The 23,415-nt window shown below is 49.5% G+C and overlaps 2 protein-coding genes across 4 annotated transcripts; both read right to left on the reverse strand.

Annotated features, from left to right (window-relative positions):
- Nucleotides 1-258: 258 nt before the first annotated feature.
- On the reverse strand, nucleotides 259-4,367 carry LOC112881325 (trehalose 6-phosphate phosphatase RA3-like). The gene is made up of 11 exons (XM_025945993.1): nucleotides 4,131-4,367; nucleotides 3,899-4,039; nucleotides 3,646-3,717; nucleotides 2,889-2,990; nucleotides 2,683-2,739; nucleotides 2,391-2,492; nucleotides 2,128-2,205; nucleotides 1,529-1,598; nucleotides 1,341-1,411; nucleotides 983-1,075; nucleotides 259-638 (listed from the first exon to the last, which is right to left on the reverse strand). Exons 1-11 carry the CDS (start codon nucleotides 4,365-4,367, stop codon nucleotides 573-575), a joined length of 1,089 nt encoding a protein of 362 aa, XP_025801778.1. The 3' UTR covers nucleotides 259-572.
- Nucleotides 4,368-18,123: 13,756 nt separating this feature from the next.
- Nucleotides 18,124-23,392, reverse strand: LOC112881389 (uncharacterized WD repeat-containing protein C2A9.03-like). Of its 3 annotated transcripts, none has more exons than XM_025946050.1 (10): nucleotides 23,192-23,392; nucleotides 22,941-23,044; nucleotides 21,980-22,150; nucleotides 21,390-21,476; nucleotides 19,600-19,734; nucleotides 19,419-19,520; nucleotides 19,253-19,344; nucleotides 19,067-19,172; nucleotides 18,888-18,974; nucleotides 18,124-18,809 (listed from the first exon to the last, which is right to left on the reverse strand). In XM_025946050.1, exons 2-10 carry the CDS (start codon nucleotides 23,037-23,039, stop codon nucleotides 18,375-18,377), a joined length of 1,314 nt encoding a protein of 437 aa, XP_025801835.1. In that variant the 5' UTR covers nucleotides 23,040-23,044; nucleotides 23,192-23,392; the 3' UTR covers nucleotides 18,124-18,374. The 3 variants fall into 3 exon arrangements, with proteins under 3 accessions (XP_025801835.1, XP_025801834.1, XP_025801836.1); XM_025946049.1 differs by having other exon boundaries at nucleotides 19,419-19,523; nucleotides 23,192-23,390; XM_025946051.1 differs by having other exon boundaries at nucleotides 18,124-18,802; nucleotides 19,419-19,523; nucleotides 23,192-23,387.
- Between the last annotated feature and the right edge of the window lie 23 nt (nucleotides 23,393-23,415).

Raw genomic sequence — 23,415 nt, forward strand, 5'->3', positions numbered from 1 at the left:
CACTGTGCAGCGCGTTCTTTCGGTTCCTTCCACGCCGGCCTGCCTGCCTGCCTGTTCCGGCCGGTTTCCACCAACCAAAGTAATTGCGATCCGGCGATCATCGTGCTGTGTGCCCACCACACACACACACACACAGAGAGAGAGAGAGAGAGAGATATTGCAAGCAAGCAGACCATGGATCGACGACACAGCTAGCTAGCTAGCTAGAGCGAGATGACTGTATAATGTAGAGGAAAAGGAGTTGGGTTTCTTGTTTTCCTCTCCCCCTGCCATGCATCTCCGCTGTCACTGGAACCAAAGGCTAATTACAAGACCTTGCCCGGAGGGATATAGCTAGCTAGTACTAATAGGGACCTCCCAAGACAAGGTCCTAGCATGCAGCTAGGTTTTCTCCATCGCACGGCCAGATATATCGGGCATGCGTGCAAAGTTCTAGGTACGGTAGAGCGGCTACTATCCATGCATAGAGCAGCAAAAAGAAAGCAACCAAAGATAGGCTCAGCTCCTTTGTTGCTCGCCATCATCCACCCCATCCATGTCTGATTGAGCTAATGGTTGACATGCATGCTGCACTAGGCCGCCTTCACTGGCCCGTCGCCATTGGTGGGCTCCACCATCTTGCCAAGAAACTCCTTGACCTACAAATTAAAAAAACGAAGCCCACAACGATCATCCATCTACCAACAAAATGTCGAGCTGTAATAACCATAGAACAATGGAAAAGAGATGCATTATTCATTAGTCGGTGCTCTCCTCTCTCTCTCTTTTTTTCCCCAAAAGCGACAGCGTAACTTTTTGGAGCAATGCATATGCAAGTTGATGGAAGAACTCCTAGATAGCACTACTAGCTCGATCACAGTCACTATCACGAGGTGGCTGGACGCACGCGGTTCCTCCAGGATTTGTGCGCCGCTAGCTCGATCTCTTTCAGATCGATGATCGATCTCGGGGGGCCGGGCGAAAGCGAGTGGATTCTTCTCACCTCGACTGGGTCGCGGAGCGAGTAGGATGCCGCCGTCTCCTTTGGGAACTTGGACACCAGGATTCCGATGCCCTGCCCCATGCCGCGCAGCACCTGTATTTTTGCATGTCGACAGACACAGAGAGAGAGAGAGAGCCCAAAGCGTCACTGCCACATATAGTGCTCAGCTCGCACTAGAAATAGAACTAGCAGCTAGGCAGACGAAGCTTTGTCCTCCTTTCGAACGCAAAGCTTGCTGCCTTTCATCACTTGTGTTCCATCAACGGAAAGTGAGTGTCGTCATTAAGAAACTTAATGACTACTTTTGTTTAGTATATTACATGTAGAATGGAATAATTGTGTTAGCTAGTGTGTATACCTTGAAGGCGTCCTCGTCGGTGCGATCATCTCCAATGTAAATCGGGAAGACGTCGCTACGCCCAGCATAGCCTTCAAATTTCAAAACAGATATAAAAATAAAGGTTGGAAACTGTTTCTGCACTTGTTGTAGAAGTAGTTGATTGTGTTTTGCAGAGATGGTGATCGAGCAGCTAGCTAGCTACTCACCGAGAGACTCGAGCAGGAACTCGAGGGCCTTGCCCTTGTCCCACTTGATGGAGGGGCGAATCTCCAGGACCTGCATGCATGACACCCAGCGCGAGCGCATTACCATCATTGCCCTTGTGCATGCACGTCGTACGTGACAAGGAGAGCTGTCGAGAACAGGACAAGGTCGGTCGCCACCGACCACCAACTTCTCTAGCCCGGCCCACTAAGTAATGGAACAGCCTAATTTTACTATATTTCTTGTTTCTTCTTTAAAAGAAACTTAAAAATATACCATGGCCATCACAAGATTTGAGATACTTTTTCTTGACACGACCAGTATATAGTACATAAGAAACTCTGCAATGAGGCACATAATTATTTTTAGGACGCTGCTTTTAAGTATTCAGACACGAGACTCGTTTGTACTCCAGTAGTATATCTTGAATCTTTTTCAAAAAGTGCATATTCGACTGAAAGACATGCGTATTAATACTACCAATTGTCAGTAATATTCTATTCGCAAGGGAAAAAAATTAAACTCGATAGTATTCCACATATCAGATATGATACGAGAGGTTCGTCGAAAAAAAAACAAAGATATGACACGAGATGCGCACCTTTCTGCCATGAGTGAGCTTGAGGTGGGGGTACTCCTTGAGCACCGACCTGACTTCCTCCTCCACGGCATTCCATTCCTGCAGAGGCCAATCAGACAATCAGTGCAACATAAAGCAATCAATGCAAATCAACCGCAATCACGATTTAAAACTGCAATTAGGAGCGTGATTAACCAAGAGAGCCACGGAATTAATAGCCCCCGACTGATCCGCAAGCTGCCAAACTAGCGTGTTAATTGGGTGGATGGACGGTTGGATCTCACCTCCTCCTGGACGCAGCGGAAGTGGACGGAGAGGCAGTACTTGTTGTGCTCCACCCTGGCGCCGGCGATGGCCTCCATCCTGGCCGTCAGCGTGCGGTACACCTGCATGCCGACGGCGACAAAACACATGCGTCGTCAGGTTTGGCCGGTAGCCACATAAAGCCTTAATTGTCGAGACGCGGGGTCGCCGGCCGGTGGCGCAAGGCTCCAAAGACCGGCGAGCAGCAAGCGCCATGCGCGCGTGCGTGCGGACGGAGGAAGAAGACGGCGGAGCGGTCGCTGGCTTACGCACCTCCTCGATGACAGGCAGGAACTCCCTCCCCGCTTGGTAGTGAACCACTTCTTCGCCCTGCAACCGGACGTGGGACCTCTGTCAGTCAGGGACATGCTTACGTGGACAGTAGTCGTCAGTGCTTTCCATGAGAGAGAAACACAAGAGAGAGAGAGAGAGAGAGAGAGAGAGAGAGAGAGAGAGATGGGGAACTGTGGGCAACGAACATTTGCCTGGACGTGCTTGTTGGACTGCTTGGCTGGGCCCTCGATGTCCATGCCATGGCTCCCGGCGTAGTACAGCTCCCTCAGCTTCACGAAGTTGAACACCTAGAAGAGATTGCACCAAGAAGGCCATGGCCATAAATACAAACGCATCACACGCTCCTCCTCTGCTACCAAACAAAAACGAAACGCGTGCAGCAGGGTCGCAGACAGAGAGGAACGCTAGGCTACGCCAAGGCCGGAAAGTCAGTCGGCCAGAGGAGTAGGAAGAAAAAAACAAGGGCGAGGAAGGTGAAGCACGCATGGGGGAAAGAAACGGGCCCTGGATTCCCGTCAGGGCCTCCCCTCGTTCTCCGCATGCCTGCCTGTTCCTGCCCCGGCGGCCGGCGCCGGGCTCAGATGGAAGCAAGCGCAGCGCAGCGAGGAAACGCCTGCTGCTCCCATGCAGTGGCCCGGCCCCGGCGCGTCCAGGTTCACAGGCGCCGCGCCGTGCATGCGGGCGCGACGCGTGAGATGAAATCTCGAGGGGAATCGGTAGAAAAGGAAACCTGGGAGATTCTTTTTACAGTGCGGGTTGTAGGAGTAGGAGTACAAGTACAATGGAAACACTCAAGGGGAACCCCCACAAGAGAACAAAAACTTTTTTTTTTACAGTGGGAATGAAAAAGGGAAACAGAGCAAGTAGCATTGCAAATTCCTTGAAAAGAAAAAAAAAGGAGGAACTGAAGGAAGAATGATTCTTGGAATCGGAATAATGTACCTTGTCCCTGCATCTCCCGCTGACAATCGCGGTGGGGAAGTGCTCGGCGACACGACGCACGGCATCCCTCATCTGAGGTGATAAAACGAAAGGAATTACAGCGGGAGCCGGGTCATTAGATTGATCATTGATGAGCACGGTTAAAACAGGTAGGGGGGAGCAGAGGATACTCTGTTTTAATACCAGGGGAACTTAATAATAAAAAAGGAATCTTCTGCGTCGTCGAGAAGGAAAAAGAGGAAAAATCGCTGACCTCCTCGGACATAACGGCGCGGTCGGGGTCCTCGACGATCGGCGACAGTGTGCCGTCGTAGTCCAGGAACATCACGATCTGCTTCCCCTTAGCCGCGCCGAGCGCCGCCTCGAACCACGTCAATGCCGAGGGGTGCTTCTCCTGCACACGGAACCAGCAAAAGAAAAGTGAGTCGCGGATCGATCGATCTCGCCCCAGGGAAGGAGTGGATGTTGGCAGGGAAAGGTGGTACCATCCAGTCGCCGTGCTCGGCGTCGGCGTCGGCGGCGCGGCGCGGCGAGGAGGCCTTCATGGTCTCGAACAAGGAGCCGCCCACGATGGACCCGGGGGTGGCGCGGTCCACGTGCACGGCGGCGAGCTTCTTGCAGTCGCGGGCGGCGCCCTTCGTCGGCGGGAACGGCGTGAAATGCAGGCCCGCCTGAGCCGGCGCCGCCACGGCGGTGACCGCCTCGTCGGTGGAGAACGTCATGGCTCGAGTGGCGGTCGGGTGTCGGAGGCTAGCAGCCACGGGAAGGCGGCTGCTGTGCCGGAGCAGGAGGTGTTGGCTACAAGGGGGGAGGAGGAGGAGGAGGTGCTCTCTGTGATGGCGATGGGTGTTGCAAGAGCAGGATGGATTGGTGGTGATCTCTGGGGACGGCGCGGCCAGGGGGGTATATATAGGTAGGGGACGGTGGCCCACCTGCAGGGGGGTTTCTCATTGGAACATTTGTTGCTTGGGCTGCTAGGTGGTTGGGAAAATGCACTACAGATTGGGGATAGATTATATTAGCCCCTTTCATTTTGCTTTTTAGTAGATGAATGACTGCGCAAGTGTTGAAATTGCTGCGTAATGACAGATGGTGTCCTCTACGAATTCCTCTATATACCGACATGTTGTACATAAGGTATACTAAGCGTGTTAGACTAACTTTGTCGGCGAGACGGTGGCGTAGAGTGTCTATGATTTATAACTGCCGCGACAAGTGTCACGGTTTCTTGCAAGTAAGTTTTCTAGTCGGTTCATACTAGCCATAAAAATTTGTCGTTTATGAATAGAGATAAACACACAAACTTAGCAGCGGAGAATTAACTAAAAGTAAAATAATTGGAGATATCATACTAAGTTGCAAAAATGATTGTTGCTATAGAAGTGCTTCCCTTTCATTGACGATAACATATATTTGGAGGGCTGAAGTGCCCCATCTTCGTAGTACCACAGGTATCATGTAATGTCTCCTGGTACGGTTTCAAGAGAGTGTAACAAGCCATATACATGGCAATTGGCTATTTTAAAGAGAGAATACCAAGTGCTCTTACTAAATTTCCTAGAGCAACCAAATTTTGGAGAAGGAAGGTCATATGAGAAGGGCACTGACCTCAATGGGTCAGTATATGTACATTGCTACATGTTTGACACCTAGATCCTCACCGCCTGCATATTGATCCCTTACTAATTCCACCACCATCTGCCTCCTTTTCTTTCAGCCCATTGTACTCCCTCCGTTCCAAATTATTAGTTATTTTAGCTTTTCTAAATTTATAGGCTTTGCTATGCACCTAAATATAATATATATATAATCTTAAAAAATCAAAACAACTAATAATTTAGGACGGAAGGAGCAGTGATTAAACCCAATGAGTTGACCCATACGTCACATTTCCATGCCGCTGGTGAGAAACCAATAGCACGAACATAATAACTGAAATAGAAAACCATGGCAGATATCAGTGGCATCAATATATATAGTTTCTTCTTGAGACATGTATATTCTGGTGTTTACACATATACAGAAAGCATCTCTTGTTTTCACGCGTCATGAAGAAAAAGAAAGGGACACCAAGGCCAGGAGTAGTGATATCAATGATCCTCTAGGCCTAACTAACTGTGATCAAAATGGAAACAAAGATGCAAACCAGGTCTCATCAGCAATGCGTGTAAACCAGTCAGCTCTTGAACGCAACAGCATTGTCACCACTTTGTCCAGATGATGACCCAAGCGCTGTTGCGAAAGTACGCAGATTTTTCTCCTTTGCGCCCCCCCTTTTTTTCCTACCCTTTTCACCTTTTCAATCTTTGTGCTTGGTTTCCCTTGGTGTTTTGTGGCTTTATTTCCACAGCTCCTTGGCTGCGACACATAAGGTTTGTAGGGACTAGTGATAGCCCCCTACTGCAGTCTGCACGCACCAGCCACCCCTTGGAAAGGCATCTGAATCTATGGGCTGCCGCGCTAGCCTCTTCGGGGGTAACGTGGCACTAGCAAAAGTCATGTGACCATTTCGGCAAAAGGTTAAATAACTGAGGGAAAGAGCTCATGCTTTTTTCCTGAAAGGCAACGTATATTATTTAGTGGTTTACAATTAGCAGCGTGAGAAAACTAATAAATGGTTCGATGTAGTAGGAACAGAACATGAAACATGAAAATTTAGATCCAGGTGGATATTTACATCTTTTTGGACGAAATTAAATTCGCTCTCACGCAAAGACTCGGACTTCTACAAACATATCTTAAGTTGTGGCATCAGAAGAAATTGCAAACTCCGTAGGTTGTCGAATAAACTGCTACAAATATTCAGGTGCTAGAAGCTTCAGTAGTACCCTTTTGGTCTGTAGTTCAGTACAAAACAAAAACCCATAAATGAAAGGAAAACCAAGTTTGGCCGGCCGGCCCCTACAACGTCCAGGTTTGGTACAGACGCTCCATGGCTTTCTGATTGAAGACGCAAAAAATAGGTCGTGATGAGATGATGCGTGCTCCATACATGCATACTGACTTCATCATGTGACTCCGATCCATTCATGGTACTATATGTTGAAAAAGGCGGTATCCCGGCCTGTCCATTGACTCGATAAAACTTGGACAGGCGGCTGGTCATTTCGAAGTGATGACCATTTCGACTCTGTCGGCGTAGGGTTTATGATAAAACTGTGTGGGGTTCATGAGAGATGGAGCCCAAGAGTTGCACACCTGACGAAGGCGGTGGTGCGTGTAAATAAACAAAACTCACACGATCATAGGCAATCATGTTCTTCCTTGGCATGCAATGATCAGTGCGAGTTCGATCGTACCATAGAGTCCATGGCGTGATGGCGTGATCATGCATGCATGCGCACGGAAAACAAGCGGCAGCCGTGGACGCTTCTCTGCCTCCTATATAGCTACTTGCGCAGTCGCAGTGCAAGATTCTAGGCTGCACGCGCATGCATGCAGGGGCGACGTGAAAGCAGGTAAGAAAACGTGCGCAGGCTTGCCCGTGCTTTCCCGTAAAGAACTCTAGCTCCCTTGGCAGACCACGAGAGCAGCCGCAACAGGTCACTCCGATCATTGATGGGCACATCACATTGCTGCGATGATCGATCTGCCATGCATGGGCTACATAGACGTGCAGTGTGCCTGCAGTCCTACACTACCACACGACCCCATGGAAATGGCAACCGATGTATGGAAAGCCACCTCATGCATGACACGCATCAGCTTTCTTTCAGTACGTAGGTGTCGCAGCGACGACTGCTTCATTCAACATGTCCAATAATAACCAGTAGTAGGGGTCTGGCTGGCCCCCTCCTGCTTCGTCGGAAAAAGAAAATAAAATCGTGTCCACGCAAGGAAAATGAACTGAAGCCCGCGGCCAATTTCTATTATTTGCACATATTATTATTAAAATTGGATGGGGACATCCCGTGAGGATCTGCCCCCAGATATTGTCGCGTGTACACAGAAGCGATCGGACGGCAACAGCTCGTTCACGGCTACAGCTCTCTCCAAACGCTGCAACTCGGCTCGATGCATCAGCTCAAGACGGAGCTGACGCTTTCTTTGTGTACAGATCCGCGATACTGTAGCTCGCCGCCGCCGCCGCTCCATAAACGCATCTACTCGTCGCACACGCACAAATCGCCGGTGACAGTTCCGACGGCGCAAGACTGCTCCTGCTCACCCCTGTCACGGCCCAGCACTCCCATGATCAAGGATCCAAGATGATCGCACAATACTGCAGTGGCCAACGCCGCCTCCCTCGTCTACCGCCGCGGCCTCCGCCAGCGGTAGTCCCTCTGCTCTGCTGACGCCTAACGCTTTGACGAGCTATGGCCTATGGAGGGGGCATGCGGCCCGCCGCCGCCATAGCAAGGACAGCGGACAGCCGGCCGGGCGCTCGACGCACTACTCATCTGTGTTTTGGTCGTGGATACGTGTGTTTCCCTCTATCACTGCAGGTGTAGATAGCAATTGAAACTTTGGAGAATTGTTCAGAACACATGTATTTAGCCATTGCTTTATTTAACACTAATCCGAGATCCTACAGAACCAGCATCTTCCATCCTGATTCAAGAAGTAGTATATCCAATTAATGGCACGGGGAGCTAGCAATTGACACGAGAGAAGTAGATTGATGTGAGACTTACATCTGAAACAAAGATTCAAATCGCTCCAGGCTGCTACAAGCAAATTGAAATTAGCCTAATTTATGAGACGAATCCATTAAGCCTAATTAATTTATCATTAGTATATATTTACTGTAGTATAATATTATAAAATCATAGACTAATTAGGTTTAATGGATTCGTCTCGCGAACTAGGCTCCATTTATACAATTAGTTTTATAATTAACATATATTTAATATTTTAATTGGTATTTAAATATTCGATGTGACAGAGAGTAAAATTTAGCGCGGGATCGAAACAGACTCCAATTTGTGAAATGCACTACGAGTGGGTCTGGGTATGTAGCAGCAGTATCTTTGGAGATGTACTTGGAAAGCGAGACCCACACACACCTGCTGACCTGGTAGCTGCTGCAGTCTTTTCAGAAAAAAAAAGCATTACAAAGGCGGCATCATGCTGGAAGCAAGTTGCGGTCTCGTACTAAGCATCTGTCTCAAGTAGTACGACCGCTGGAGAGGGACGCGCGCACAGCTTTCGTGCACACAACGTGCCGCCCCCGCCTTCCGATCCCCTTCAGCTTCTAGTACGTGCACGATCTCTGTCTCTCTCTCGTCCTCTCTCCCCATCTGAAAAAAGCCCCTTACAGGGATCGAGCTGAGAGCGGCCGGGGACACAGGGCACCGGCCAGTACAGCAGTGTTTGTCACGGTCTGCACGGCATGACTCGTCCAAGGAGATCAAACACTGCATCAACATGGCTTTTGCTTTATTAGCATCAGCACAATTCTTCACTCAGAAACTGCACATATTCCATGGCCTAAATATCTGGCCACCGATCATCCATCCGTATTGATCGATCTTCATAAAGAACTCCATCCCCCGTCGAAGAAACGCCCTGGTTTTCTCGAGTATTCTTGTTGCCATGCAAAGGCCAGGACGAGACCTTGCCTGGCGAAGCGAGAGAGGTGACTGCTGGCTGGCTATTTTTCTTTAAATGGTCACGGGGAAGAGCATCCCTACCTAAATTATATTCAAAAGATGTGGCAAATCAGAAAAAGAGATAAAACCCTACAATTCTTGATTAATTTTGAAAATCGGGCTAAAACCCTAATAACCCACCTAGCTAAACTAGGTCTCATTCAATACACTCTAGCACAAGGGTAAATTGTGGCATAGCTATGGATAACAACACCATGCCCTAGCACAAGGACGGAAATGCGACTTAACTACGAATAACACAACCACACTAAGCGCAAGCTCCAAATTATAGCAGCAACCACCATACACAAGTTTGAGATGCCTATCTTCGAGACAATGTCTCTGATAAGGACTTGACGTCAAGACGCCAACATTGCTCGATCTGGCAGAGCCAGATCTTGGCTTTCACCTGGAGAAAGTAAGGCTACCAAGAGAGTCCACCGTAGATTGAGGTTCTTCAACGACGCCTCTAGTGAGGGGTGTGACGTCTAAGAACGCCACCGACGCCGGCCTAAGCTTGAGCTAGATAGAGCTTTTGTCCAGAACCGCCGCTGTGTACACCCATGGCCATGGCTGCCACCGAGCTTGAACGAGGGAGACCATACCCGCAAATCCACAGGAGCAGCGGGACCGGAGGGGGAGCGCAGATCCATAGCCGATTCAACCCCCACACGGGTCCACAAAGAGAGGCACCAGCGCAGTTGCGTCGGCTGCCACCCCCTCTGACTGCTGTCACGCGCTGGTGCCGCCACCATGCAGGGTCACGGCTGGCATCGGCAGCTCGCGGTGGGCATGCTGCCCGCGGCACGAGCGGCGACGGCGTGCGTGACGGGTGGTGCAGCTACGGCCGCCATCAACTTGGTGTTGTCGCTGGCGCACGGCGGTTGCTCCGCCCGCACGACGCGAAGGGTGGCCTTGGCTTGCTGGTGGTTGTGGATGTAGACCGACGCAAAGCTGCGACGGTGGTGGCACTCCCGACAGATCCGCATGTGCACGTCCAACAGCGTCGCACGCCGAATGCGGCGGCGGCTAGCCCCGTCGTGTCATAGCCACGTAGATCCCGTCTCGGGGACGTCGGATCTGCAGCTTTGGGCCGCCGCCTTCAAGCCTGGCGCCGGCACGGCGAAGACTCGGGGCGGGAGCACCTCAGGAGAAAGCCTGGCTTCCGGCGGCGGCGAGATGGAGAAGAGGACGGGAGGGGATGGCGGGAGCAGGAGGTGGGGGCACCGTCTCGTAGAGGAGAGTGGGGGGGGGGGGGGGGGGGGGGCGGAGACCACCATCACGGATGGATTGAGTCCTGGCCGGCCACTTGGATGGTCGACAAGGGCCCCGGCCCGTTGTTTAGGAATCCCGAAAAGGGCCCCGTCGTATTGCAGAGCTCCTAGCAGCTTGAGTTGAGAGCCGATCGATGCAGTGGAGACACGAGAGAATATTCCCCTGTCCCTGCGTCGGTCCAAGGGGAAACATTCCATGCGATTGGCGTCCATATGAGATCCATCGATCGAGGTGGTACGTGTTCCGCAGATTCTTCCCTACGTAGACGATCGACCACAGTGAAAGCCCGGTCCCTACCCGTATTTTAGAGACTTTTTAGTGCGTGCGATTGGTGTCGGGTTGGAATCAGCAAGTGTAAGCAGCTGTGTGGGAGCACACAGTATCGTCAAGTGATTTTCCACAGTACTACTGGCAGCAGTAGAGATCTCGCTTTTGGTAGGAGGCTAGCCTGGAGGAATTCCTAGTGCCGGAGCAAAAGCCCAGCACAGCATCTCGTCCCATGTTGTTGCATCTCGCACACACACACCATGGCATGCATGCATCACCGTACACGCTGGCGACACGACACGTACGCAGCTAATATAGAAAGATGTAAAGCAGAGAAAGTATGGAACCCTGCAGTCTATACCGTCATCGCCGTGGTGCCCTCTCGACGCGTCAACGATCGAGAAAGCATGCAGCCGATCGGCGTCACGGTCACGGTCCGTCCAGCAGGTCGTTCAACGTGGGTCGGGTACACGCCGCCCCCCGCGCCATCCGGGCCATACCGCGAGCGCGAGGCCGGCCGGGTCGGTGCGTGGCTAGCTATGCTAGCTAGGTGCGCCGCCCGGCCGCCGGCGGGCGCGCGCACGCGCCGAAGACACGACAAAACAAGCCCTCCCCGGAAGCAGCCAAGCCGCACGGCCGGGCACGCTGAAACACACACATGCGCGGCGCTGGCGCGGAGTGGGCGCGGCGGGGTGCCGGCCGGCCGGGCAGGCGACGCGCGCACGTCGCGCGAACAGGAGAGCCCCCTCCCTCGGGATCGAGCCAGACGACCGCACGGCCGGGGCGGTCACGTGAAGGCGTACGCACGCGCGCGGCGCGGGCTGCTATGCTGTGCCAGCCGGCCGATCGAGCGGCGCGGCGCGCGCGCACGTTGGAATATGGAGAGCAGAGCACGGGCGGGCCAGGCCACACGGCCGCCGGGCACGTGGGGACGTACGCGCGCGCGGCGCGGAGCCGGGGGAGGAGAGGCACAGCCAGCGGCGCGACGCGAGGCGCCCATGCGGGCGTGCCGGCGAGAGGGATCGGCCGGGTTCCTTGGGCGGTGGCGGGGGGGCCCCCGGCGCGCGCGCGGCCGTTGGTTGGGCGGCGGAAAGCGAGCGAGCGAGCGCTGTTCCCTCGCCCTCGGGCTCTCGGCTCGCTGGCGCGTTTGTTGTGGCGCTGCCGGCGGGCCCACCGAGGCCGGGAAGTGGGAGAGGCCCGGATCCGCGGGGGGCCCAGCCTGCTGCAAGTGAAACCAAGCCAGGCGCAGCCGCTGTATTGCTGCCGGCCGCTCCCGTTCTGCTGCCCACAGAGAGGAGGGGAGGAGGGTCGTGGCCTCGTGGGGGGCCTGGCCGGCTGGCCCGGAGGCCTCCCTCGCGGGTCGTGCCGTGGTGGGTCCAACCGCAACGGCTTTAACTGCCACATTTATTATGGCCCCTAAACAAACTGCCACATTTAAGAGGCTGCTAGAGTGCCGGAGCTAAACAAAACTGCTGGGAGAGATTCGGGCAGAATGGGAAATGCAGCAGAGTGCCGGAGCTAAACATATTGCACCGGCAAACAAGGGCAAAATGCCCTAGTTAGTATACGAACTGCTTTAGCTTTTCATCGAAATTGTTTAATTTTTAAATAATAATACCACATATCATTTGGCCATCCGGTCTTCGTGCATCCTACTAGTTGCCAAACTACTAGCAATAAAGTCAACACGCACCATGTGAGATTTCAATCTGTGTACGTACCATGGTCTTGTTAGCTAGAGAGAGTACTTTTCCCTCTGCACACTGTAAACTTAGACTATGCAAAGCAGAACTAGTGATTGTTTATCGATGGAGTAGTTACGGAACAGTGGAACTAGCCAGCTGAAGTGTCCCATTTCTCAAGGAGGAAAAGACGGGAGCAAAACAACGACAATCAACTTACACAGTTTCCCTGGGAAAGCAACATTCAGCGTGACAACAACGTGCACAGTAAACCTGCAGCCATCCAAGTCAATCATAGGTGTTAGGCATAATAAAACATGCTTACACTTGCTGTCACTTGTCACACCCAGCCCAGCTCTCCTTAATCTAGCTAGCGTCGGTCGCGTCGGTCTCACTTTCTTTGCAGATCACAGATCAGGTAGGTAAGTGATGGCATTTTATAAAGAAGGTTCCTAATAAGCTACCCCATTGGCTAGCAAGCGCCAAAAGTTAAGAGAGAGTTAGGGCAAATCAATCACCTCTTCTATTTTATCCATCTACCTCTTGACAACGCGCCACGTACGCCCTTTAAAAGGATCTTCAGTTTCTTTTGGAGGAGCTCTCTCCAATTGCTTGCTACACTTGCATTACAAAAATGAGTTCATGATTTGATACTGCGATATATGGCGAGCTAGTGCACGCGTGGGCCTTTATCCCCGCCTTTTTTCACATCGTTGCGCGGCAAAAGGAGATCGCAAAGAAGCTACACTATATATCTAGCTAGGATGAATGCGTGAAAGTACGAAAAACTAATGGGAGATGACTAGATTTTATGATTGGATGATATGGAAAGGCATGAATATCTTTTGTTGACAATTTGGATTCGGTTATATCGAGAGTGGCTTTTTAAAGTTTTTGTTTCAACTCGTTCGACCGTGAGTTTTGTCTCTTACTATGCATACCAAACGTTGGTCTATATCTGAGTGCATCGAAGTGGCTATACATAATTTTAATGAATTTGTGGGATTAATGGTTTTATTATCTATGCATTATTTGGTGACCAATATATACCGGACCAAAATTAATTTTGAAATAATGGTATTGCTCGTTCCAAGAATTATACAATACAATTTATGTAGCCCGGATATAAAATTTAGAAACTCAGGTTTGGAAGGCACAATACCCCGGACTTGGCCCAACCACGCTATTGTTGGCTACATTTGGCTGTATGGTTGCATGAAATAGGCCAACGTCTACTGTGAAGCACATAACCATGCAGTTTTTTTTTCACACAATATATTGGATGGCACCAGATATTGGTGTATCCTTAGCTCTTCTGGTTATTTACCAAAAGAAATATCTCCATTAGTATTTTTTTTAGCATATCTAGCTTTGATCCATGTAGAGCTGTATTTCCTATAAAAAATATTATTGTCTCATGTATCAAGAGTAACTTATTAATTAACCTAATCTTGATCTGGAGCACCCAACATAATCCTAATAACTTTGCAATTCTTTCTTACTCATCATTGCACTATTTACACATATGACCGGATTCATTCATCCATAGCAAATAAATACTACCAAAAAGTATACTCACTTTTTTCTCCATATCCCTCCTTATTTTTTCTTAAGAAAAGGAGTTGTAGAATAGTCCTGTAAAGCCTTATCTAACAAGCTATATTGGTTAATATAAAGAAAGCAAAATACTACATGAAGTGCGCATATGTGGAAACAGGAGGTACAGCATGTGTGTTCTCACTCCCATGCAATGCTTATAGCTAATAGCTAGTAAAGTACACATACATATGTGTGATGCTAGCATCTACTTTTCTTTTGAACGTACCATCAATTGATGTGAGAATCCATAACAAAATTTTTCTTTCTGTCATAATATATATTTAATTATACAATTTTTTATATATCAACGATAGCCGACCATGTTCTATATATGATCATGATTCTATTTGAGAGATTATGGTTTTCACAATTTTTTTGTCAACGCTATGACTTCAGAATTTTTCATTTAGATGATTTGTGCTATATCTGCATTTACTTAATCATAAATAATTCAAGAAGATTGATCAATGTATTGGCTAGAGGATCAAATCTCAGTTCTCAGAATATTGCCCACCAAAACCGTCTTTGCTTGAACTTTTCTTTCGGTGTTTCTGCAGTGAATTGAACACGCTGTCTGGAAAACCAGTATCTTTTGAGACTGAAAACGAGCAGAGAGTTCGTGCTTTACAATCCTCAGTGCAATACACGGAGTACCGACGAATCAAACAGCACAGTCCTTGGGTTAAGAATCACTACGCTTGCATATTTGTCCTTGTGTGTCCGATACAAAAGCGTTCCTGTTCTTGAAGAAATTCTTGGCCTGAGGCTGAGTCCAGTGGCTCGCCTCACTCTCGCGCAGCCACGTCAGCTCTCGCCCCCACTCTCACCCCACTCTCACCTCACCCCTCCAATCAAAACGCGCCACGTCACGTCCTCTCGCCCGGGGCCCGCCGCGCCAACGCACCGCCTCGCTACCGCCCGCCTACCGTCCCGGCGCGCCTGCCAACGCGGGCGAGAGCGGGCGCTATCGCTCTCGCCCGGCGGTAGTGCTACCGCCTTCTCTCTCCCTCTCGCCTGCCTCTCGCCTCACTCTCGCCTGGGCTGGGGCGCAGAGGGGCGGTATCGCCCCCCATTGGCACCAGCCTGAGGCATGTGCTTCTTCTATGAGAGATTTCTAACAAGTGGGTTGTTTGTACCTTATAAAGTGAATTGTTTTTTTCTCTTGGAACCGTCAGATTGCGCATAGCATCTTTAAGGAAGAGTCTTCTCCGGCACCTACCCTCAAGAACAAAAGGGGGGAGGGGACCTAGCCATCACTAGGTTCCTGCCTAACCAATGGCTTGTCCACTCAATTCTCCAGTTATGTGTCCTCTATTTTGGTACCCAAATATGTAGGTCTGGAATAGGCTTTGACATGAAAGGACCTTCGATGTGAGATGGTGTAGTACTAATGTTACCGGCTGATGGATGATTAATGGAGCTCAATTACAATTAGATAGTTCGTGCGTATACGCTACAAGGGAATTTTAATTAGGATGCCCTGAAAAAAGAAGAAGGAATTTTGGGATCTATACCGGTTGTCTCTGAGTGCTAGCTAGCTACAAGAGATTCTGCAGTAACATTCATATGTAAAGTTATTCTGTTCTCTATTGATTTCACTATCTATGTGCTGTTGTTGGCATCCAGCCATCCACTGCATCTGTTTTGTTTTGCTGAAGAATCATGTTTGTGCTAGCAATATTCCTGGAAATGCACTGGTAGTAATTCATAACTCCAAAGTTCCAGGCAAATGGTGGCCCTCCGCAATAAAATCTTCCTCACGAAAAAAAATAATCTTCACACGGTTCATGAGCTAGATTAGATGCATGGTATGGCATCTCCCCATGAGCGCATGTCACCATTCATGGTTTTCTTTACAGATGCATCTCGCTCTACTATCCTTTCGTGTTCGCCCAACCAAAACCCATACTAGCTAGGACGAATCAAGATCTTTTCTCCCTTTTGGCCTCTAGCTACACACTTAGGTTCGATCTCTTGATCACATGCACACCTCCATGCATGTTTGACTACCAATAACCACGCCCATACCTCACCTAAACTCGCTGGAACCATCTCAAAATTAGCATCTCCAAAAGTGAGCCAGATCGTATCGGCACATTAGGCCGGCCTTTGGTCGTTGCACGCACGCTTAGCTTCTACTAGCAGCAGCAGCAGCTCATTTGCGCGCCTCGAAGTCCGTAAAGACGGATTGTTAACAACGTGTTTAGCTAGGCCGGCAGAGCACTTTATTCCTACACAAATGTCGCGTGACCGTGTGTAGCGCTGCTAGTGATCGATGCCACTACTAGCTAGCTAGTAGATCGAGCACGCTAGCTGCAATTGCTAGCTCTCAAACCCCTCGGGCGCTCTTGGAATCTTGGAAACCTCACGCCGGGACAGGCACGCCGAGTTGAAAAGTTGCACGCTCGAACATTAGTATAGTGCGCACGTACCTGCAGCTGCCAGAAAACCTAACGCTTCGGTGACTCCCTCTTGCTTTGACCGGCCTGCTGCTGCCTGATGAGACGACGACGACGATCAACTGGTGACAGCGATCGAGCAGGCAAGCTAGCTAGCGTTGCATATGATATGATGCGATGCGTGAGCGCGACCTGATCTGATTCTGAAGCGACGATCCAGCGGCGACGCGATACGATCGATCCGCCCCGGCCCCTTTTCCCTGCAGCTAGCTGTCGGCGCCCTCAGCTCGCTCGGAGAGGTCCCCGTCATCCAATGGCGCAATTCGCACGTGTTGGATGTGTTGTAAAGCACCTGGGGAAGCCGAAAAGAAGGCGGCCACCATTGCTGGCGCTTGGACTATTCTCAGAACAGCCGCGGCCGGCAGGCACGCGCAGCAGCAATGGCGCCGCTGGCTTTTTCTCGCTGCTCATGGGCGGGCTCCCCTTGTTTCGGGCTCCGTCCGCCGCCCGGCCGGCGCGCGGCCAATGGGGTGACGGGAGACTGACGGTGCCGGTGAGCTAGTGCCGCCGGCCGATGATCCCGAGAAAGGCGTCGCGCCTTTCTTCGAGTGATCGAGATGCCTGATGCGTGTGCTTGGACGCTTTCTTTGCTCCTTTGGTCCGTTGCTTAGTGCTCTAGTGTTTCCCGGCTGGAGGTCCAGAAGTGACAAACGGCACGTAGCAGGAAGGAGAAGGGAGTAATAGCGTGTCCACTGTGCAGCTTTGCCCTGAATTGCCTGGAAGAATTGGTGAGCGAGGTTGGGGACAGGACAACAGACCTTCAAAAGGCTATGATAGCATTGATAGGTGAAAAGGATGTGCGCTTTGTTAGCTGCTCAGCATGGATGGTGATGAAACCAAATCTGATTCCCTGTTTCGCCAGAACTTGGTGGTGCTGGTTTCGGGAGCTCGAGCTTTCTGCTATCGATGGAGCTGGAGGCTCTGATCTTCCTGAAGGGCAAAAAGAAACGAAAAGGCATGGCAAGCAACACTGACACGGCGCCGGTGAGGGCCACAGAGAGGCCGAAACGCCCCGCACGGAGGCCCATCAACAGCTTCCAACAACACCCACCGTTCGGCCCAGCAAACTCGCCGAGGGATGTGCCGCACGGCCCGGCAGCAAAGCGAAAACCCCGCGATGCGGCCCAGCCAACCAGCAGCGAGCGTGCCGGCCCGCGGGAGCGGCCCATCGTTGACCTCACGCGCGCCCCGCTCGCAGCGGATCTATTGGCAGAGCCCAGTGTGGGAGCGCGGAGCCGCGGCGCTCCAAGGATAGCAGGAAGCAGCCACTGCTGCGCTGGGCCGGCACGCGTGTGCTCGTGCGGCCGTGCCACTCGTGATCTCGCGAGCGCTGGCCCTGGCCGCCCGGTGCACGGGCACTTCTCCGGCACGGCCACGGCGGGTGTCGACCATGGACGGGCTTCTGGCTGGCGGGCACTGATGAGCGTGCGCGCGTGCCGTCGCGGCGTAGAGTGTGACTCGAATGGCCAAGCAGGATAGGCCGTGGCGTCTGCGAAAGATCGCTGGTCGTTTGCGGTTGGGGCCCCGGGCTCCGCTAACAAACTTTTGCTCATTATCAACCAGCGAAGATGACCCGGTCACGACAAAAAAAAAGCTGCACATCACTCACCACTAAGTTATTTTTTTTATATAATCAGTATTTTTTTATATAATCGGTAGCTCTCCGGCCGGTTCGTTTAAAAAAATAAAAAAAACTCACCACTAAGCATTCCAACATCCTTTGCTTACAAACAGCATTCGAGAAAGGCACACACACGACACCATACACCTCTGCCTTTGGCAGACACATCGACCACACAGCCCATCTCAGACGCAGTTCCACGTTCATGTACAACACGCGACACACCAAACGGACCCTAAGTACACAGCCTCATAGATAGGAGTCCAAGTATTCGTAGCGATGCCTCCTGCGGAACTCGATGAGGCTGCCGTATGTGCGGTCCGCGACGCCGACGAACAGGGCCTCCGCGTCCGGGCTGAACGACACGCCCGCGACCTCCCCGAAGATGTCGATCTCCTGCTCCCTCGAGTAGCCGGCGCGCGCGTCGTACACGTGGACGAAGTCCGCGGCCTCCGCCGCCGCCAGGAAGCGGCCGTCCGACGAGAACCTGAGGCCCCGGACGGCGCCGATCCGCCCCCTCAGCACCGCCAGGGACCGCGAGAGGTTGCGGACGTCCCACAGCCGGCAGGTGGTGTCCTGGTTCCCGGTGGCGAGGACGCGCCCGTCGGGGTGCCACGCCGACGAGAACGAGTAGTCCAAGTGCCCCTTGAGGCTCGCGATTTCCTGCAGACTACACGGTTGAATGATATTGCCAAAGTGTTTTGTAGAGGTTCAAACTTCAGACTGATTGTATGACGATCTATGTTACCTTGCCAGACTGAAGATCAGCTATCAGACAGTCAGAACTATCGCCAAGAACAGCGACAAGCTTGCCATCAGGACTTACTGATGTGTCCTGTTGTGGACAGTGGACATAAAAGTACAGATGTCATAGTGGAACAAGATTGAGTTGCAGACTACCTGAGGAAGATATGAATATTTACTCACATTGACCGACCATGGGAATGCGAAGTGGCTAAGTAGCCTGAATCTCTCGGTATCAAAAACTCTGACAACACAGTCGTTGTTGCCAGCAATCACTCGTGTAGATCCACTGCATCGCCCAAAGAAAAGATAGTTATTTCTGAATACTTGCAAATTCAAAATCTTAATATTGACTAGTAAGCTACTTACTTGGGAGACTCGTACAAATCTACAGTATTTGTGATGTTATCATCATCTTCAGCAACACTTGTACAGAAAGCCACTCCAGGTTGATCAACGTACTGTCCAAATACAAATGCATGATCTAGCATAGAAAAAATGACTGAAAGCTGTGCAAACCTTGGACTAGCCGTACCTTGCAAACCAGTTCACCCCGGAAACCACCAGCTACCATAAAATTGTCTCTTACGGCCATGGAGCAGGTCTGCATTCTGAACAACGGCCGAGCTCCCTGGACCTTCTGTGAAGTAGGGATTGGGTTGGGACTCGGATATATGAAGAATAACAAAAATAAGCTCATGCAAAACAGAGCAAACCTGCTTTGGAAATACATTGTCTATCGCATTAAGCACTTCCTCCCCTTTTTGAAGAAGAGAAGACCAGTGCATCACTGAATAATTCTGTGCCATGTAGACATCATGCTTGGATGTGGCCCAAACAAGGTCCCTCAGCTGCAGATTTCCAGAATATGGTTAGCACCTTTGGAGTAGAAAAGAACTAAGAACAGTATCTCATAAGTGGTGTTCTATACAACAGAAAACACACAGTTGGCCAGTTGGCTGTATTTTTCTAGCTACAAAATGCTGACAATTAGTTGCTCACAGTATTCGATAGGCTAGTATACTCTAGTAAAATGCAAGCCACCTATTATCAAACTAGGGGTGTAACAAGATTAGTGAAAATAGTCGCGCGACAAACACACTGAAAAAGAGAATCCAAATGCATAACAGTATGACAAACAAATAAAATGAACATCACGATTAGGTATTCTCCATGGCAAAGAATCGGCCAGAAATCAGATTAATGCAGCCAATGTTCTGACTTTCCACCTGTCTGAAATAAGTGTGTTTCCTTTGGTGGAAGCTCAAAATTCGCACAAGCCAAAGAGCCACTACACAACCACCCATACACCTATCTAAACCTTCTGTAAATAATTCTCATTTGGTAGGCTCTGCTCTTGACTTTCAGTAATATGTTTGGCATTTAGCAACATCTGACAGTGACTAGTTACATCAGAAAGAAACATGTTATTGTTGTTATACTATAATCACCAACAACATTTGAAGCAGCCTCCCTTTTTTTGTAAGACATTCATATGATTCAAAAGAAATGCAAAACAAAATTTTCTGTCGTCCGATTGGTTTACCATTTATGGAAATGTCTCTATGAAACAGCACGATGTGTATAATCGTTTATGAGAAATTGAATAGACAACGTCAGGAAAGAGAATTGGTAACAACAACGACCACGTTGTTAACAGCATAAACAACTGACACATTACACCGTTATTTCACTCAGCTAGCATTACAACAGAACATTCAGACAATTATTTGTCAAAAGTTGACACCACATGTGATGTCCTGCATAAAATTTTGTTAGCCCCTACTTAGGTCCAACCTGCCAAAAAAAATGCGAGCATGAATTATCCAGCAGAGGCTCGCTTATCATAGACAACCTACCATACCATATTCCACAGTTGTCTTCATAACAACGCCGACCACTGAGGATGCTTGTCCACCTGCTTATGGGCCCTGGTGAAAGTGCTGTCCTATATCACAGCAGTGTTAATTGTAGATACATACTACAGCTTCAGCTAGCATATCTAACTAAACTCATCACACAACCTGCAGTCAGCGTTATGGTATTACGGTTACACTCTACAACAATGAAGAAAAAAGTGTAAGTAGGAACCAGAAACTTCACCTACTGAAACGGAAAGTGGTCAAACCTTCAAAAATATCATAACATCTACAAAACAGAATAAGGGCGTAAATGCAAATAGCTAACATTTGTAGAATAATGAACATTTCAACATTCTGATTATGTTTTTTCTAAGCCTGTGTTTATTCTTCTTACTCACGTAGACTGACTGAGTAAATCCCCTTTTGTTGTAAATGACTATTGATATGCAAAAATGCAATGCGTTATGCCATTATGAAAAAAAAGCAAGGGTAAAAAAAAACTTGTGACCAGCAAGACTTGAGGAGAGGGGGGGGGGGGGGACTCTTGTCAATCCAACAGCCTGCTGGGCCAGTTTGGCATTACCATGAATTTTTTTTACGAATGCTGGGAAGTGGAAACCAATTTAATTGTAAAAAAAATATACCTGAAAATGAACTACTGTTGACCTGGCAAGTCTTGTGTTGAAGCAGAAATCATAGAATGTGCCCTTTTTATCCACTTGTTTGCACTCCTACAAAAGAAGCGATAAATGTTACACAAGTTACTTCTGGGTGACAAAGAGTGCATATACATCCCTAACAAGAAAACTCCCATAGTCATATATCCCTAACAGGAAAACTGAATCAATAGCAAGTTTCTGAGTTTCTGGAATCTTTTTGTGTTATACTTCAAACTGGAAATGTTTGGAGACTGCGTGACATGAAAAAAAATGTTTGAGACAAGCTCATAAGATTCAAGAACTAATTAAGTCATAAAAGATAGCAGAATTATGAATGTATTCCATTGAACATACTACTCTGACAGATTGTACTCAAGTCTGAAAAAACTATTGAGAAACTACTATAAAGTGAAAGTGAAATAGATTGCATAATGATACTGCATAAAGAACACCATCAGTAGTTCAGCAATGCTCATCTTAATTTATAATTTTGCTTCATGAAAGCTCAAGAACTATTGAAGGAGGTAATTGACTTGTCGTAGAGTAAGGCAACTATACAGAACACTTGATCTCACCGAATCCAACAACTCGTGCGACCTGAAGAGGCTCTCATAGTTCATGTACTCATTCAGCCTCCTACCACGGTAGTCATCTCTACTGTAATGCAGCCTCTCCCACGGTATCCCTTGCATATCTTTCCCATTTCTATACTCCGCAGCAGAAGTGGTGTCGTACTTGTTCTTATTCTACAGCAAGCATAAAAACAGGGTGTTTGTTATGAAGCTCGGGGAGAAGACAAAGCAAAATCTGTACCTACAAAGGGCAAAAGAAAAAAAAATCAAAGGAACCAGCACACCACGATTTTTCGCATGATGCAGCATCTGTTTTTGCCAACCAAGAAAACAAAACAAAATCTGAAGCTCATTTTCCACCTGAAGTGGCAATTTGGTGGGTTCTCTAGGTGTTGATCTTTTCATCAACTTAATACCTTGGCCACCGGCCACTGACCATTTTCCACTCTCTACTGCCACCAGCAGGAGTCATGTAATCGTGTTTGTTATGAAGCTCCGGGGAAAAGACAAAGTAAAATCTGTAGCCACAAAGGGCAAAAAAAAAAACCATGATGCAGCATTACTGTTGTTGCCAACAAAAGAAAACAAAAAACTGAAGTTTATTTTCCACCTGAAGTGGTAATTTGGTGACAGTAGCGATCTTTTCATCAACTTAATACCTTGGCCACCAGCCACTGACAATTTCCACTCGCTACTGCCACCAGCAGAAGTCACGTAATCGTGTTCCGCACATCCTTCCAAAGTTGTTACTTATGTTATGTATGATGATGTCTGTATGCTAGTACACGCTAAGCAGTTCAGTAGTTCACCCACCAAACTAGAGAAACTACTGTGCCAGTGTTACTCTACGCCTAAAATCACCGCAGTGCATATGTGATCTGCGAAACGAGGTAGCAGTGGACAAGAGAAGCCCGCAGCGTTCGTGAGAAGGCACAACTGGAGCTCGGCCGTCGAAAACCCGTACCTGTCTGGAGGTATCACCGGCGGCGACGCCGAACCTGTCGAACTCCAAGTCGTCGTAGTCGTCCAGCAGCTCCAAGTCGTCGACCAAGTCCATGTCCATCGTCTCTACGAGCAAGGAAACGAACCGGAAACAGAAAAGACTGCGTGAATTCGCGGGGCGAAGCGAGCTGAGAAACCAAAAGTTGCAGCCCATAAAAACAGCAAGAAACCCCATAAAAAACCCAAGGGGGAGGAGGCAACCAGCAGCGATACCTGGGACGCGCCGAATGAACTGATTCGGGTTCGCTGAAGCTGTGGTCGCGCGCGAGATCCTCGGATGGAGAGAACCTGAATTCCGATGCGACGCGCGAGATAAAGATGCACTCTCGAATCGGATCGGAACGAGTGGCTCCGCGGCGGGGAAGGCGGAAACGGCAGGAGCGGCAGTGGAGGCGCGAGAGAGAAGGGTAGGGGTGCGTACGGCGTTTATAATGCTG

Source organism: Panicum hallii, chromosome 2, assembly GCF_002211085.1.
Source record: "Panicum hallii strain FIL2 chromosome 2, PHallii_v3.1, whole genome shotgun sequence".
NCBI lineage: Eukaryota > Viridiplantae > Streptophyta > Magnoliopsida > Poales > Poaceae > Panicum > Panicum hallii.